The sequence below is a fragment of the Hakea prostrata genome, chromosome 5 (genome assembly GCF_041222555.1).
Source record: "Hakea prostrata isolate BN-2017 chromosome 5, UWA_Hpros_2, whole genome shotgun sequence".
NCBI lineage: Eukaryota > Viridiplantae > Streptophyta > Magnoliopsida > Proteales > Proteaceae > Hakea > Hakea prostrata.
The window spans coordinates 30,358,603-30,375,836 of record NC_142604.1 but is presented as its reverse complement, the minus strand read 5'-3'; the positions used below and the strand labels follow the sequence as shown (position 1 = coordinate 30,375,836).

The following is a 17,234-nucleotide window of genomic DNA, read 5'->3' as shown; positions in this document are numbered from 1 at the left end:
CATGCTGAAATTAAATTTTAAGCAACTTAAAACTCTAATTGACACATGCTAAATTCTATTTAATTAAAACTTTGATCTAAAGGAATCTTACTTGAAAAAGGATTCCTTAGGATACTCAACTACTAACATACTTAAATTAAGACTCAACAAAATTAGACTCTAATATTAGAACTTGATTTCTGGAATTATATTTCAGCTACTAAAAAGGGCTGAGAAAGCCCAAAATACCCTCTGTAGGGATTCAGCCCGCTAGTTTGGATGGACCTCAGCCAGGGGGTTCAACCCTGTTCACGTCATCCAGTCAAAGAAAACCTGCCACGTCATCAGAATTGGGGACCTCATCAACGTATTGGCCATGGTTGCCACAATGACAACCCATATATGACAAGCATAAAAGAAAATTCCATAGTTAATTCTTGCCACCCTTATCAATCCCCTGTGGATCAAGTGCTTAGTAACTGCATCAGCAAGGTCCAGATTTCCGACTTTTATAATCTTAGATTCAAATTCAACCATGTGCCGTTTTTCTTTTCACTAGATTATTAGAATTTTAATCTTTCTAGTAGATTTTGAAGCTTAACTACATTCTTAATAATCTGTTGATGAATACTTTTTGCCAATGTCACTGCCTCTCATACAAAGCATAAAGAGTTCTTTGAACATGATTCATATATTTATCTTTAATCCCTTATTACATGTACTATGACTGTGAGAAGGGATTTCCTTATGATTGTGATTGAGGCTGTCACTTCAAATCTTGCAGGTCTTAGCACTTACTGTAGTTTCTATTGGTGTTTCTGTGGCTACTGTTACCGATCTCGAATTCCACTTCTTTGGTGCTTGTGTAGCATTGGCGTGGATAGTACCAAGTGCAGTCAATAAGATCCTATGGTCAAACTTACAACAGAAGGAAAACTGGACTGCCTTGGCGTATGTTGTCTATTCTAGCAAAACGTCTTCTTGATTCACGTTTCCTTTCTTTCTTTTTTTTCCTCTATAAGTCTATAAGTCATAGATTTTTAGTTCATGACCTTTTTAATTATTGAGCAGGTTAATGTGGAAGACGACACCAATTACTTTGCTCTTTCTGGTGGCTCTGATGCCTTGGCTTGATCCTCCAGGTGTCCTCTCTTTTGGTTGGACGTTCAGTAATACCTCAGTGATCCTCATGTCGGCTGTTTTTGGCTTCTTGCTTCAGTGGTCTGGTGCTTTAGCACTTGGGTAAGTGTTGAGTCTCTAGTAGGCTACTCCTGTCTTTGGCTACTCTAATTTCTGATGTACCCAAAACTGTGTTTTGTGAGCCAATTAAATGAGTATACCAGATAAGGAATGCTTAGAACTATCTTATCTGAGTTCAAAAACTCATCCCTTTTAAGGCAGGCCAGGTCTTTCCCAAACTGGATGGTTGCTTGAATTGATCCAAGTTCTTTTACACTCTTGAGATATCCATGATGAATATGGTATGATTATTTGCTGGTAAGTTATAGGTATATATATATATATATATATAGAGAGAGAGAGAGAGAGAGAGAGAGAGAGAGAGATTTGAATTGGCGCCGTTCTAAAAGTTTATGTTTTTCGGTACCAGCTATTTAAGATTTTATTAGGAGCTGACATGATGAATAATTTGCATAGAAATATATAATGATGATATTTGCTTATAGAAAAAGAGTCAAGTGGGTCACGTTGTAAAGTATCTTTAATAATGCAAAGGTCTCCACTAGAGTCTTGCCTACATGACCCTAGAATTCTGGAACATGTCACGTCATATGTGGCTTAATTTTTATCAACAGGTAAGCCTGTATGTCCCTGGATTTTATTTGCTGCAGCGGTTGCAGCCTGCAGCAAACCGTCCCAATTGCACCATTTATACAGAGTGATCTGATGGTGTCAAATGAAATAGCAAGGGTAGATATGTAAATATAAATCCTTTTTTTACATTTAAAGGGTTTACTATTTTATAAATTTACAAAATGAACCCCTGACTCTACCTGACTCTCATCCCCTATCTCGCAAACCCTATTGGAGATTAGGATTACTAAAGTTCGATTCTTCTGGAATCAACGATTCTCCCATCTCCTCACTAATAGTTTCGTCCCCGAGTTCCAGATTTCCCCTCCAATAAGTCGTCTTCCTGAAAGAACGTGTGAGGGCTCGAAAGAAGAACTGAGCTACCGCAGTTCCAAACTTCCGGCAGCTACATTACCGGAGACTCATCTGCATGCTCCATCTTCCACCTGTCTCTCCTCCCTTCCACCAATTGAAACCTCATGTAAAAACGCTGATCTCCCACTCTTGTAATCACCCATACTGATGTGAAGAAGAAGATATGGAAGGGTAAAGCAACAGATCTATATTTTTTTTCTCATACATTAAGAGGGAAAACAACTAACAAATCTCCAGGAATTAGTTTTCTCTTCTTGGTGTGTTTGTGCAGAGAAATCGTAGTCTCTCTTCATGAATTCCTAAATCTATTTGAACCAAGAGATGATGGCTATAAAAATGGCAGACCAGTAGTAGTCAGTAAATACTTGGATGAAGCGATCTGATTATGTATTGACGTTTTGAATGGAAGAAAAATGGTATGGTTGATACTCTTCGTCGTGTAGCTATCGCCGGACAGTCCATCAGCCCTGCAGTAATGCTTGGCTTTGTGGTACGCTTTTTCTCCGCCATGGTCATCTCTAAATCAGTTCACATGTTCTTGGACGAATTAGGTGTCGAGTATGACAAACATACAACGACGTTTTTATCAAACATGCAGTTTTGTTCATGTCGACCATCATGAACAAGCTCTTGGCCAGACCCAATGTTAAGCTCTTTAATGCTGTTGCTGCTGAGGATTTGATCGTGAAAGAGGAGAGGGTTGCATTTTGTAAATTTATAAAATAGTAAATCCTTTTAAGTGTAAAAAAAAGAAAGTCATATTTACATATCTATCCTTGGTATTCATTTGACACCATTGGATCACTCTCTGTACATGTGGCACAATTGAGATGGTTCACTTCAGGCTGCAGTCGCTGCAGCAAATAAAAATCCATATCTCCCCTGGTCAACTGCAATATTTTGTCCAAATACAACTGGAAAAAGGATATTTGAAAGTTCTGGTATGGAATTATAGAACACTTGAGGGTTAGGATTTAGAAAGCAATGTGGTTAAGATGGTCTAGATGGATCAATTGGGACATGCTTTATTATATGGCCCATGCTGGGTTCTATAGATCTCAGGCTTTTATTTTCCCCTTCTCTTATGGGTTTATTGATGTGATGGTGCTAATTTTTGAGCCCATAATGTGGGGATAATGTCAATACATGGGATTGATCGTTAAGTTCAGTGTTTGAGTTAGATTAGAATATTTGATAGCTAGACATGGTTCCTTTTTTTTTCTGCGGTGAATTTATTTATTTAAAATTTTTTTTTGGGGTGTGGGGGGGGGGGGAAGACGATGATATATGAAGAGGGGGAAAGATGGTTGGAAGAGAGGGGGCAGGGGAAGGACCAAGTTAGATGTGGGGGCTGAGGTTCTTCAGTCATGGGGTAATAGGTTAGTAGCTGAGAAGGTAAAATAGGAGGAAGGAGAGGGGAGAAGAAAGGGCTGAGAGAAATTGTGAATGGAGCTTAATCAGCTTATTCACCTATTTTATTCATTACATCAACTTTAGGAGTCACATATAATGTCCAGAGCGAGATGAACGGAGTCACATATAATGTCCAGAGCGAGATGAACAGTAAATATGAACAACAAAAAGAAAAATACAACTTAACATGTCTAATAATGAGATATGTGATAAAAGTACCCCTAGTACATCACATCTAACACTCCTGCTCAAGCTGGTGAGATAGTCATTCCCATCTTTGCCTACAAGAATATTGAACTGGTTTGGTAGGCGACCTTCAGTAAAGATATCTATCACTTGGTCACCTGTCCTCACAAAAGGAGTAAAATGTCACCAGAGTTCGGCTTCTCCTTGGGAAAATGTCTTAATCAACTTCACTCTGCTTTGTTCTGTCATGTTGGATTGTGTTACCACAGATACTTCCAGTGCACTAAATAGCAGCGTTGTTGTCACAATAGTGTGTTATGGATGCTTTAGTATGAAACCCCAACTCTTGCACAAAGTCTCTTCAACCACAAGTTTGGCCATAGTCAGAAACTCAGCCTCTGAATTAGATTTGGATACCATAGCTCGGTTCTTGTGCCTTCGAGTTACTAACTTAACTCCCACAAATCTACAATAGCCTGATGTAGATCAGCTGTTTGAGAGTGAACCGTTCCAGTTTACATTAGTGAACCCTTCAATTCTCAAACGGTTGTGTTTGAAATATAAGAGACCTTTCCCTGGGCAAGACTTCAAATACCTGATCTAGTACACTGCATCCAGGTGTCCACTCTGTGTGTTCTTTATCCATTCCTTGCTGATGAATGATTCCAAAAGGAGAGGAGCTGGTATAGATGCCAAGCTTTTTAGAAATGCTAGAGGAGTTATTAAAAAGGGTTGGTTCACTTTTGAACCAATCCCTTGGACTTCTAGGAGGGCCAAAACATTGTTTACTTTACTGTTCATGTGAACTAGGTCATAATCATTTGTTGTCTTGCTTTGGTAATGCTTTTGAAGATTTGTTATGAAGGACTTCAGATTTATTAGAATTCATTTAGTTTCTGCTTTGATGGTATCCTAGGTTGATATAAAGGTGTTTCCATTTTAGAGCTGAGAATCATCAGCCAGTTTCTCCTACTTTCTTTTTTTGGGTAATGGTACTTCCTTTTCTTATGTAACTTTCTGATCAAGCAAGAGCTCTATAAATATGTAAGGCTGTTATCAGCCCCCAAAATCTTAATCAACTGATTTAAAAAAAAAAAGAAAAGAAAAGAAAAGAAGAAGCACTACTTTGAGTTATTCTCGTCTCTTGCTTGAGTAAAAGGACTAAGGCTTGGCTTAGACATGGTTTGAGATCTCGTGAGATAGCTCGCTTTTATAGGAAGGTGAGACGATATAAAGGGCGAGATTCCCCCACATGTCACTTGAGATCTCACCTGTCTCGCCATATGTCACGTGATCTCGCCAAATCTCACTGAAACTCTGAATTTTCGTCGAATTTTTTGCGGATTTCAGCTGAATTTTCACTTGCAAGTTGCAACTACTCTTACATGTCTATAACACCAAAGGTAGACCAATCATTCTATGCTTGTCTTATGAACTTATGAGTTACGACTTATAACTTCTAATGGTTGTATAATTTTATTATTCTATTCTCGAGAGTCAAGATTGTGATACTCATATGGATGGAACTTTGATGACATTTAAGTTATTTGATGTACTTGATACACTTACTTTTCATTTATAAGCCTTAAGGTTTTATAATACATGATGTAAAACCTTGCATTTTCCAATTTTGCAGCATTTCGATTTCACACTTGGGGTATACTTGGAACTCATACTTAAGGTTGTTTTCTCACAAATCCAAGGCCATCAGTGTGTTCAGAAGGCCTAGATTAGGCTAACTACCAAGTTTGAGCCCAACCTGGACGCTAAAACCACTTAGATGGGCCATCGAGTTGGCCCCATAAAGTGATAAAACGACCATATCTCGACTGAGATCTCGCCAACTCGGTCAAGATCTTGGTTTTGGAAGGGGCGAGATCTTGAACCATGGGCTTAGAGAGCTAAATACCTAAGGTGAGGAACCTAAGTGAGAGAGCGGAATTATCTTTATCCTATTACTTTGTATCCTACTATTGTTGTTGCTCTTCTCTTATTTGAGATCCATTGAAATTGAAGTTTTTATTGAAAACTAAGATCCCTCACCTACAAGCCCTTATAATATAGCCTCAACTGAATGGGAGCCAATCTTTGAGATCTTTTAAGATAACCAACTCAATGAGACCAAGAAAGGGTTTCTTGAAATTTTGATGGGCTATTATGGGGGGGGGGGGGGGGGTTGTTAATTGTTATGGCCTGCAATGGATGAAGTCAATAATTGTTGTAGGACAGAACCGATTAAGGAAATCTGAGTGATTTGGTTGGGTAGATTACTTTATTTACATTTCTTTTTATTCTTTGCATATTGAGGGTAGAGTTTCTAGGATCTCTTAGAATCTTATATTTTCTTGTATGATTCCCACACTGGGAAGATTTTGTTTGTGTTGTATTTGGTAAGTTTTAAGTATAAATAAAGCTCCTCAGTTTTGGGGTAATGCGGTTCTTATTGCAGCTTATTTGATTAACCGAATGCCTACTCAAGTCTAAGACTAGCGCTGCCCCCTTGAGGTTCTTTTAGAGAAAACAACCTTTACAGTTCCAGCTAAGGTCTTTGGTTTTGTTGCCTTCGTTCGAAACCCCTATGTTCATGGTAAGTTGGATCTTCATGGGTTACGATGCATTTTCTTGGGTTATCCTCTTACACAAAAGGGGTATAAGTTTAATCATCCTGGTTCTCGTTGTTTCTTTGTCTCTATGGACGTTGTATTCCAGGAATAAGTTCCTTTATTTTCCTCTACACCTCTTCAAGAGGAGAGTCTTAATGAAGAGGTTTCGTGTTAATTCTCCTGAGATTCTTGTAGATGATCTTCCTTTAAAAGATGGAGTGACTGGACAAGAACAATTGGTGGATGATGTGTAGGGGGAGCCTAGACCTTTGAAGACCCATCAAAGAAAGCAGCGAGTGACCCCTCCTAAACCGAGCTAGTTGGAAGCTTTGGTTCCTAGTCCTGAAGAATCCGTTCCTCTAGGTGAGTATTTCTCTGACCCTCTTTTAATCCTACTTTGGACTGACCAATTGTATTAACTGTGGTGCTTACACCAAACATCTATTTCCAATTATGTATCATATAAGTCCTTATCCCTTAAGTTTCCAAGTTTTTCATTCCCTCTTTGTCCTCTACTTACGTTCCTAACACGTGGCAGGAAGCATTATCTCGCTCAAATTGAATGGAAGCTATGGATAAGGAAATGCGAGCTTTGAAGAAAAACAAAGCGTGAGAATTGATGACTTTGCCTGCATGAAAACAGACTGTTGGGTGCAAATGGGTGTTCGTAATCAAGCACAAGGCAGATGGGACTGTTAAGAGGTACAAGGCAAGATTGGTGGCCAAAGGCTTCACTCGAACTTATGGCATGGACTACCAAGAGACATTTGTTTATGTTGCTAAGATGAACACAATTCGCAATACGCAGTGAATAGGTAGAGTCTACAACAGTTAGATGTGAAGAATGCTTTTTTGTATGGAGAAATCCAAGAAGAGGTGTACATGGATGTACCACCTCGGTATTTTACTTGCCCAGACTCATGGGAAAGTGTGCCAGTTGAAGAGAACACATTACATGGGTTGAAGCAATCTCCCAGAGCATAGTTTGGAAGGTTCCATAAGGTCATAATCTATAATGGCTATAAGTAGAGCAATGTAGACCACACTTTGTTCATCAAAGAGATGGTTCCCACACATTTGTACTTCTAGTACTTGTGGATGATATTGTGATCATAGGCAGCAATGAGGATGAAATTTCAGCTTTAAGGACATTTTTGGGAACTGAGTTTGAAATCAAAGATATGGATGGGCAAGCTCAAAAATTTCCTAGGGCTAGAGTTGGCGTATTTAGACAGTGGGGCATCCCTCTCTCAAAGGAAGTATACATTAGATTTACTTGAGGAAAATGGAATGCTAGGATGTGTAAGCCTGCTGAAACTCCTATTGAGCCTAACCTACACTTAAAGGCAAAAGAAGGAGAACAGGTTGACAATACCAAATACCAAAAGCTGGTGGGAAGTTGATTTATCTGTCTCATACTCGACCAGACATCATATTGGCAAACAATTTTGTCAGCTAGCATATGCATGATCCCTACTTCTCACACTTGGATGCAGTATATCGTATCTTGAGGCACTCTAAGGCCACTCTAGGGAAAGAATCTTGGTTTAGCTCATGGACACTTGAAGATTGAGGCATATACAGATGCAGACTAGGCAGGATGTCCAGATGATAAGAGGTCTATCTCTAGGTATTGTGTGTATATGGGAGGTAACTTGGTGACTTGGAGAAGCAAGAAACAAGTTGTAGTTGCGAGTTCCACTGCCCAGACCGAGTTTAAGGCGATTACTCAGGGCATTTATGAAGTACTATGGCTAAAAGGGCTGCTTCATGAGATTGGGTCAAGTTCATGGGTTCCTATACAATTGTACTCAAATAGTAAGTTAGCAATCAAAATAGCTCACAATCCACTATAGCATGATAGGACTAAGCATGTAGAGATTGACAGACATTTCATCAAAGAGAAAATTTAGTCTAGGTTGATCTGTATCACTTCTATTACTTAAGACAATTAGCGGGCCGAATGTGCTTTGAAAGAGCCTAAGCATGAAGGTGTTCAGTAGTATCATCGGTAAGTTGGGCATGAATCATGATAAATATGAATGCTCTAACTTGAGGGGGAGTCTTGTAAGATATAGCCAATTAAGGAAATCTAGGTGATTTGGTTGGGTAGATTCAATTATAGAACAAAATTCGGTCAAAACCTGCAAATTTTTGGTTTAAATTTCGCACTTTGGGAAGGTCAAAACGAAAAACTAGGGGACCGAGAAAAAGTCCCAAGTGTCGATCGAAACTGTTGAAATTTCGACGACTTCGATCGAACCCACCAAACTTTTGATATTGGGTCGAAATTAGAATCGAACTGGTTGGACCATGGGTTGAAACTGTCAAAATTTCGACATTGAGTCGAAACTGAACCGAAACGGCTGAACCAGCTAGTTCTGTTTTATAAAATGTCATCTTGCGAAACCAAGGTGGAACCAGGAGGTTTCAACCTCATTTTTCCCATTGATTTCGACCTTTTTTTCATGGTTTTGGATCATTTCGAGCACTTTTAAGCACTCCTTTGTTGATTTCGGCCCTTCTTGGTGGATTATTTCACTGTTTTCAAGCTTTGTTGCAAAGGTAACCTAAGTTTCCCCTATTTTTTTATTTTTTCCTTTCTTTTATGGTCAAATGGTGTTGGAATGTTTTGAAATTTTTTTCCATGGTCTCTAGAAAGTAGATTTACAATTGGTTGTTGGTTTTGATCTTTGTAGTGTTCTACTATTTTTTAATTTTTCTGATTTTAAAAAATATCAAAAAAATAACATTTTTTTATTTGCTTCATGCTCAAAGCATATTGGATTGAGTTGAAATTATTATGTGTTGTCTCTAATAGGTAGATTTACATATGTAATTGATTGACTCAGATTTTTTAAGAGTTTTACTATGTTTTTTTTTATGTTTCTTGTATTTAATAATTATTATAAAAATTATTTTTAATTAAGAAATTTTTTTCAAATGTTTATGAATGCATTAGTTTACAAGTAATGTGTCTTTAGTGTCTGTTGGCTAAAATTTAAGTGTTGGGTTTGTATTTTAATGATGATTATTATGTATGTTTGTATCAGGCACAAACTTTTGAGTTTGAGACTTAGAAACACGATGTCAGACTTAGTTTGGCAACATGGTAGGTCTCTGACGGATGACAGGAAGAAGCCAGAGTGTAAATATTGTTTGAAAAAGATTGGATCAGGTGGGGCCACTCGACTGAAGATCCATCTAACGTTAGGGGACCGCGATGTGGTTGGATGCCCCAATGTCCTTATGAAGTTAAAGTGGCAATGGCAAAATATGTGACATGAGGGCAAGAGAAGAGGGCACAGAAGAAGGCAAAGAGGAATGAGTTCCAGACAACATGCTTAGAGGAGGTGGGAGAGCAAAATGTGGATCTAGATGATGCATCATCCCTAGAGGCAGAGATGGAGAGAGTACTTAGGATGAGTAGGAAGTCTCATAGACTCGATGAGATCAGGAGGACATAGATGACCGTGGGTGCAGGGATCATCTAGAGATTCGGATTTTGAGAGGGCAAGCGGAGGCAACTCCAGTATGAGAAGGAGCTAGAGTGTTGGAGAGTCAACTCCCTTACCATGGGGCACATGACCTCGACCTAATGCCACATTTACTGTACCTAGACCCAATGTGACATCTGCTGCTTCTAGACCCATTGCCATAAATCCCAATGTGTAGATACTATGCACTGATCCTGACTTGTTTGCAAGGCCACAGGCAAAACAAAAAAAATTAAAACATCTATGGGGTAATGTGAAGGAGAAGGTGTGGATAACCTTTTTTAAGTGAGCATTATATCACAGTGTTCTTGTAAATGTTACACAGGGGCCTTATTATAAGACAATGGTGGATGAGATCAGTGGTGCTAGACATGGGGTGGTTGGGCCTACCCCACATGAGATATATAATGTATATCTCCCACGGCATAAGGAAGACTTGAAGACCTACATTAATGGTCTTAAGTCAATGTGGAGGCACAATGGGTTGACAGTGATGTGTGATGGTTGGACTAGTCCCACTAGACAATCTATCATCAATTTAATGCTGAATTGTGATGGGAGGATGGTGTTCCTCAAGTATGTTGATGCATCCGGCTTAAAAAAGGATGCAAAATACATGTATGGGTTGTTGAAGAGTATGGTGAAAGAGGTTGGAGTCGAGCACATGGTGTAGATTGTGACTGATAATGGCTCTAATTTCAAGAAGGCTGAGATAAAGTTGATGGAGAATCCCACCTAATAGGCTCTTCTGGACTCCTTGTGCAGCGCATTGTATTGATTTGATGCCGAAAGACATGGGGCAAATCAAATTTGTGAAGAAGGTTGTTCAACGGGCTCGACATGTGACCACATTCGTATATAATCATGGATATGCATTGAATATGTTGAGGAAGATATGTGGTGGTGATTGGGGCAATCACTTTGAGGATTCTCCTTATCATCAAGTTTCACCACCTCATCGTTTGCCCAATCATGATTAAAGTTACAAACTAGATTTTTTGTTTTTGTTCTACTTAGTTAAAAGCCTCTTGATTCCAAAGTTGCTCTCCATGATTTTAACTTGGTATTAGTCCGTACTTAAGTCTAATCTATTAACACAATATCATTAGCAAAAGGCATACATTAAGGAACCTTGTCTTGAATGTCTATAGTTAATTCATCCATTATAAGTGTAAATAGATATGGGCTTAAAGTTGATCCTTGATGTAGCCCAACTGTAATTGAGAATTTATTACTTTGCCCCCCCCCCTCGCTATTTTTACACTTGTCACTAAATCGTTATACATATCCTTAACTATGTACACATATTTACTTGCATCACTTCTTTTCTCTAGTACTTGCCAAATTAACGCTGTAGGAACTGTATCATAAGCTTTTTCTAGCCAAACATAGCATATGGGCCCTATTATTAGTCAATAATACACGATATAGTGTTTGGTCCTGCTTACCATGGCCCCACCCCTCGAAGTGATGAACAAATAGCTCACACAACAGAATGAGGAGTGAGAGACTTACATTGTAGGGATGAGGCCCTTCTTGGAGATGTATGGAGTCACTATTATGTCTGATGGATGCTCGGTCCAACAAAAAGTCCACCAATTTTATAGTGTTTTGCTATAGGAGGACCATCTTCTTGTGATCTATGGATGTATTTAGGGAGGTTAGAGACCACAAGTACATCTTTGGACTTCTTAAGGATGTGGTGGAGGAGGTATGGAGGAGGAATGTGGTATAGGTTATCATAGACAATGGCTTAAATTTCAAGAAGTTGGTGAGATGACGATGAAGTCTATGGAGTACATTATTTTGGACACCCTGTGAGGCCTATTGTATTGACCTCATACTAAAGGACCATGGGAAGATCAGGATTGTAGACAGCATAGTGGACGAGGTAGAAGGCTTTTAAACAATTCGCCCCCTTTTGGGGCGGGGGGGCCCCGGCCCCCCCGGCCCCCCCCCCCCCCCCCCACGGGGAGACCCCCCGCCCGGGGGGGGGGGGGCCCCCCCCCCCCCCCCCCGCCCCCCGGGGGGGGGGGGGGGCCCCCCCCCCCCCCCCCCCTCTCCCCCTAGCCAAATAGGACCTTCACGGGAATCAACTTTAGATTTGATAAGACTAAGATAAATAAAATTCAGATATAAAGATAGGCTGAAAACCGGAGTGGTAGAACAAGGATATTGGTTTAAGAACAAGGACTAAATAGGTCTTCAAACAGCAGAGACTATAAAGAAGAAAAGGATGGAACAATATAAGAGAATTAAGAGAACAATAAGGACAACAAAGTAACACCCGGGCTTCACACCGCAGGTGGACGATTGGATCAAACACCAACCTACCGATCAAACACAGGGGTCTCCAAGAGAAGGAATGCTAACAAAGCAATTTGATTCAATAGATGAGTTGTGTCTTCACCACTACATAAGTCTCTTTATATAGCATTCTAAAGAGACATAAACATTAATGGCAACATCCAACCACTAGCTAACACCACCTACCTATTAATGACTCAACTACTACCTAACTCTTGACAAAGGAGAACTCCTTTGACAATGAGTTCTCTTATTTTCAAACTAAAGCCCCTTTTATTGACTTTCTAAAAACTAGACTTAGGCTTAGGTCTAGACTATGAAGTTCAACAAATGTGGGCTAACTTTAACCCACTAAAACAGCCCTAGCCCATGAAAGCCATGGGCTGAATCGGTGACAACTTTAGGCCTTTGATGGGCCTAACCCAAGGGCTTCTTCTTTCGTAAATATGTCTTCAATTCGCATCAACTCTCCCGGCTTGAAAACATTCGTCTCCGACGAATGAACGAAGGACATGAACGCCATACAAATCGGGATCGAGTTTCTTGAAATCATCAAGCATGAATCCAAGTACTATCATGTCGTGGACGATTCTTCCATTTGACGAGGAAAGCATGGTATCCAGTGCCACGACGAGTGGTTTTGTAAGAGTCATCCAAAACCTCTTCAATGATGTCAGTGATTGGTGGCTTGAGTTGGGGCAGCCTCAACATTTGTTCAGTGTCTCCATCATCAGAGTGGTGTCCTACATAAAGATGTAAGTCAGCCACGTTGAAGACATTGCTTATGTTCATTTCTTCGGTAGCTCGAGTACATAAGCATTTGGTCCAATGCGTTCAGCACCTTGTATGGACCCATCTTCTTTGGATGGAGTTTGTTGTTGACCCCATGTTGGAACCTTTCCGGGTTGACACGAACCATCACCATGTCTCCGGTTGAAACTCCACATATCGTCGATGATGATCTCGTGTAGCCTTGTAGACATCATTGTTGAGAGCTATTCTTCGGCGAACATCGCATGTACCTCGTGATATGGCGCAGAAACTCGTCAGCCTCAATACTCACACGTGCTTGTGGTGGTAATGGAATGAGGTCTATAGGCCGTCGGGGTTGAACTCCAAGTAGAATCTCAAAAGGAGTACGACCTGTAGTACGATTAACTGAGCTGTTGTAAGCAAACTCAGCTATGTCGAGTATGGACGGCCATGTCTTCTCATAGTCACGAACCAAACACCTCAGTAAGTTTCCCAAGCTTCTATTCACCACGTCCGCCCGTCGGTTGTGGATGGAATGCGGTTGAAAACTGTAACTTTGTGTTACTTTTCAGCCACAATGTCTTCCCAAAGTAGCTCGTGAACTTGACGTCACGATCTGAGACAATGCTACTTGGTAGTCCATGTAGTCGTACAACCTCCTTAAAGAATATCTTTGCAATATGAGATGCATCAAAGGTCTTTCGACATGGTATAAAATGAGCCATCTTTGAGAATCGGTCAACCACAACCATGATGGAGTCGGATCGCTCTTTTGTGGAGGGTAGCCCAAGTACGAAATCCATACTAATATCAATCCAAGGTGCATGAGGAACCGGTAATGGTGAGTACAAACCGTATTTTGCTTGGTTCCCTTGGCTAGCCGACAGGACTCGCATCTTTTGATTACATGATCAACATCCTTTGCAATATGGGGCCAATAATACCGATCGGTAACTTGTATGATAGTCTTATCCTTGCCAAAGTGACCTCCCAAACCTCCGCCATGCAGCTCCCGTATGATGTGATGTCGTAGGGAAGAATTTGGAATGCATAACCGAGTTCCCAAAAACAAATACCCATCGTGAAGTGAGTATTTATGATGTTGCTTGCGCGTAACCCGTATGGCATGTGAAATCCATCGATGCATACCACACGATCCGATCAATGCTAACGCATGGCGAGAATGTGCAAGAGTAAGTACCGACCAAGCACAGCACGACTCCCCGCCGACTCATGCGAACACAAACCGGAGATAAGCAACCCAAGCGGCCGTGCTATCGACGGAATGAGATACTCAGCGCCCAGATCGGATAGAGAATGAACCGCCGAGAGATAATGCTCCAAGGCGAAACCGGACAACAGCATAGAGCTCTAGATCATATGCGAAAGCGCGCGGCATCAGAGTTCGAGAAAGCGAAGGGGCCCCCGCATCAATACACCCCTAGACCAATATGGAGGCACGGGCACCTCAAATAACGGCAAAATCGGCAGGGAAGTATTGGAGCCTCGCATCGCTGATAAGATGAAAGGCGGTGCGCGCGTCACTGAACTCACCTGCCGCTCAAACACTGGAATAGGTGCCAGAGCACAAAGTCCGAATGAATCTCGAAAACGATGCAAGCCAGAAAACACGAACCTCGGTGATTGTCGGAGAGCCCAATCATATACTGTATCTTCTCGGATCAGCTAACCCCGGATGAGACAATAAAACCAAGGAACACAACCTGGCAGCATAAAGGAGCACGAGATGATGAAGCCCAGGCGAAGCACTCTCAAGACTTGCTGTAGATGATCGATGTGATCATCCGGATGCGCTGTAGATCAAATACATCAAAGTATACGACCAAAAATCGACCAATAAAAGGACGGAGACCGTGATCACCCTCATGAATGACTAGGTGCATCGCGGACAAAAGGCAGACTTCCACGAATAGTCCATCCTTGGTCGAAGGCGATCCACTCATCTCCGGGCCGAATACGAACGATGATAGCCACCAAGATCCAATTTAGAAAAGATCAGCCCCGGATAGCATGTCCAACATGTCATCAAGCCGCGGTATAGGAAACCATACAACGAATCGTGATGCCTACGCCACACACAGCGCCAGAGCCATCCTTCGGAGTCGAATGCTGGTACAGCACAGGACTTAAGCTCTCGAATGAATCCTTATGAGCAACTCATTCACGCTTGAGTCATGTGCTCGTGGGCAAGGCGATAAGCCGGAGGTTTGGTAACACCGAACCCGGACCAAATCAATGGCATGTTGAATATCGCGCATAGGCGGTAGCTCATTAGGCAACTCATCGGGAACCACATCAGAAAAATCAGAAAGTAACTCTTGATGGGTGGAGGGAATGTGCCTCGGGTGGAGGCGTGACTACCCTGTAACAAGAGCCAATACCAGCCCCGTATCATGGCTAGTGTGAATGAACCCGGAGGAACAACCAGCAGCTCTTTGCGGTATGGACAACAACTTGTGCTCATGGTCCCCTTTGGTTGGTCCTCAAGGACCTCGTTGACGCATTTCAGCTGGGACATTAATGGGTGGAGGGGGAGGTGTGAAGTCCTTTGAACTTGAATACACATTGGCCCCCCCACCATAACATCATATCATACATCCATGGGACCAAACAGAACATCAGAAGATGCATAGGGATTACATCACACCATACCTCTCCTCATATCGATGGAGCCGGGGACGAACACCGCTGATTACCTCAAAGTATCCCACAGCAAAGATACCCGATATGGTGAGGGTGCTCTCCACCTCAAGTTTGCTCTCGCAAAGGTGTCCGAAGTAACGTGACACAACTCCCACGCAACTATCACCAAAGCGGTATTATCCCGGACTTCATACGGCGTAGAAGAAAAGGCCGCAGCCTCTCCGGTCAGCCACCAAGATGCGGCTACATATGAATGCCATAAGCATCACCTCATTAGCATCATCCTCATCATATGCAGCTCGTCATAGTCGCCATCATCGAGCGGGTATGGGAATAGATCGGGATCTCTTCCCGCGACCATCTCGCAACAGCATTAATCTTGACGGGTGGGCAATATTAGCATAATGTCCAACCTCTGACGGGAAAACATTGTGCTGGCTGCCACTAGTCAAGGAGCCTGCCCTATCGCGGGAGGAAATGTGGGTGAGTAGGGGTTGTTGGAGGGGTGCGGAAAAGCCAGCCTCCCGCGACAAACCGTGTTGGATGCCAATAATCTCCGCAGAGGGCCCAAAACAATCCCGCAGCTCACATCCACAACGCCAAGGCCCTATGACAGGCCGTAAACCCAACGAAACGTGACAGATTGGATCTCCCCCGAATTCCCGACGAGAAGAAAGAGAGTCAAATTGTCCATATATCGCAACCGACAAGTCCCGGCGAAGAGAATAACGTCTGTAGTCGCAATCGAAAAGTAGATGACAAGACTTCTCGGCTTCCCACCTCCCACGTAGTAGGAGCTCTACCACGATCTCCAATCAACGCGAGTCTCCACCATCACGGCAGCTCCAACTAGCGGACGTGCTAGCTCATCCGTACCTCCGAGAGTTCATACCAATCAAAATAGTCATCCAACGCGCCAACCAATCATAAAAGACTCGAGGATCATGCTTACCGAGTATTCTTTGAGTTCAAGCAACCCGTGAGAGTCACCAACATGCTATTGAATGTAGGTTGTCTCCAGCAAAATAACCGACGTGCTCCTCAAAAGTTGGTTGCACACTGGAACCGGGTCCTCTCCCCATACCGAGCAGGAAAATTGGCCGGAAGAGCGGATGGAATCCACCAAGTGGAGGGTGAGGAACATGAGTAGAGGCAGCAACTCGGCCTCCACAAGAACCTCTCGCATTGCTCGGTCGAGTGATTTGGTGCTCGGTTGTTGAACCATCTCCATCATTTGCCATAGGATTAGTTGGACTGGATGGTCAGAACACCCGCATGGCTCGATACCAAATAATGTAGTACTGTATTTGAATGATCAAAAAGAGCCAAAAGGACTCAGGGAATCAACAGAGATAAGACTAAGATAAATAAAATTCAGATATAAAGATAGCTAAAACCGGAGTGGTAGAACAAGGATATTGGTTTAAGAACAAGGACTAAAAGGTCCAAAACAGCAGAGACATAAAGAAGAAAAGGATGGAACAATATAAGAGAAAAGAGAACAAAAGGACAACAAAGAACACCCGGGCCACACGCAAGGGGAGATACAAACACAACCACCGATCAAACACAAGGAGCCCAAGAGAAGGAATCTAACAAAGCAATGATTTCAAAGAGAGGGCACCAACATAAGAAAGCATTCAAA

At 41.9% G+C, this 17,234-nt stretch overlaps 1 protein-coding gene across 1 annotated transcript in view; it reads left to right on the top strand.

Annotated features, from left to right (window-relative positions):
• The window catches only part of LOC149015804 (nucleotide-sugar uncharacterized transporter 2-like), a 91,068-nt gene that overhangs the window by 61,208 nt on the left and 12,626 nt on the right, over positions 1–17,234 (top strand). The window contains exons 5-6 of the mRNA XM_089155732.1: positions 764–930; positions 1,051–1,221. Coding sequence (XP_089011858.1) covers positions 764–930; positions 1,051–1,221 — 338 coding nt within the window. The remainder of the gene's footprint in view (positions 1–763; positions 931–1,050; positions 1,222–17,234) is intronic.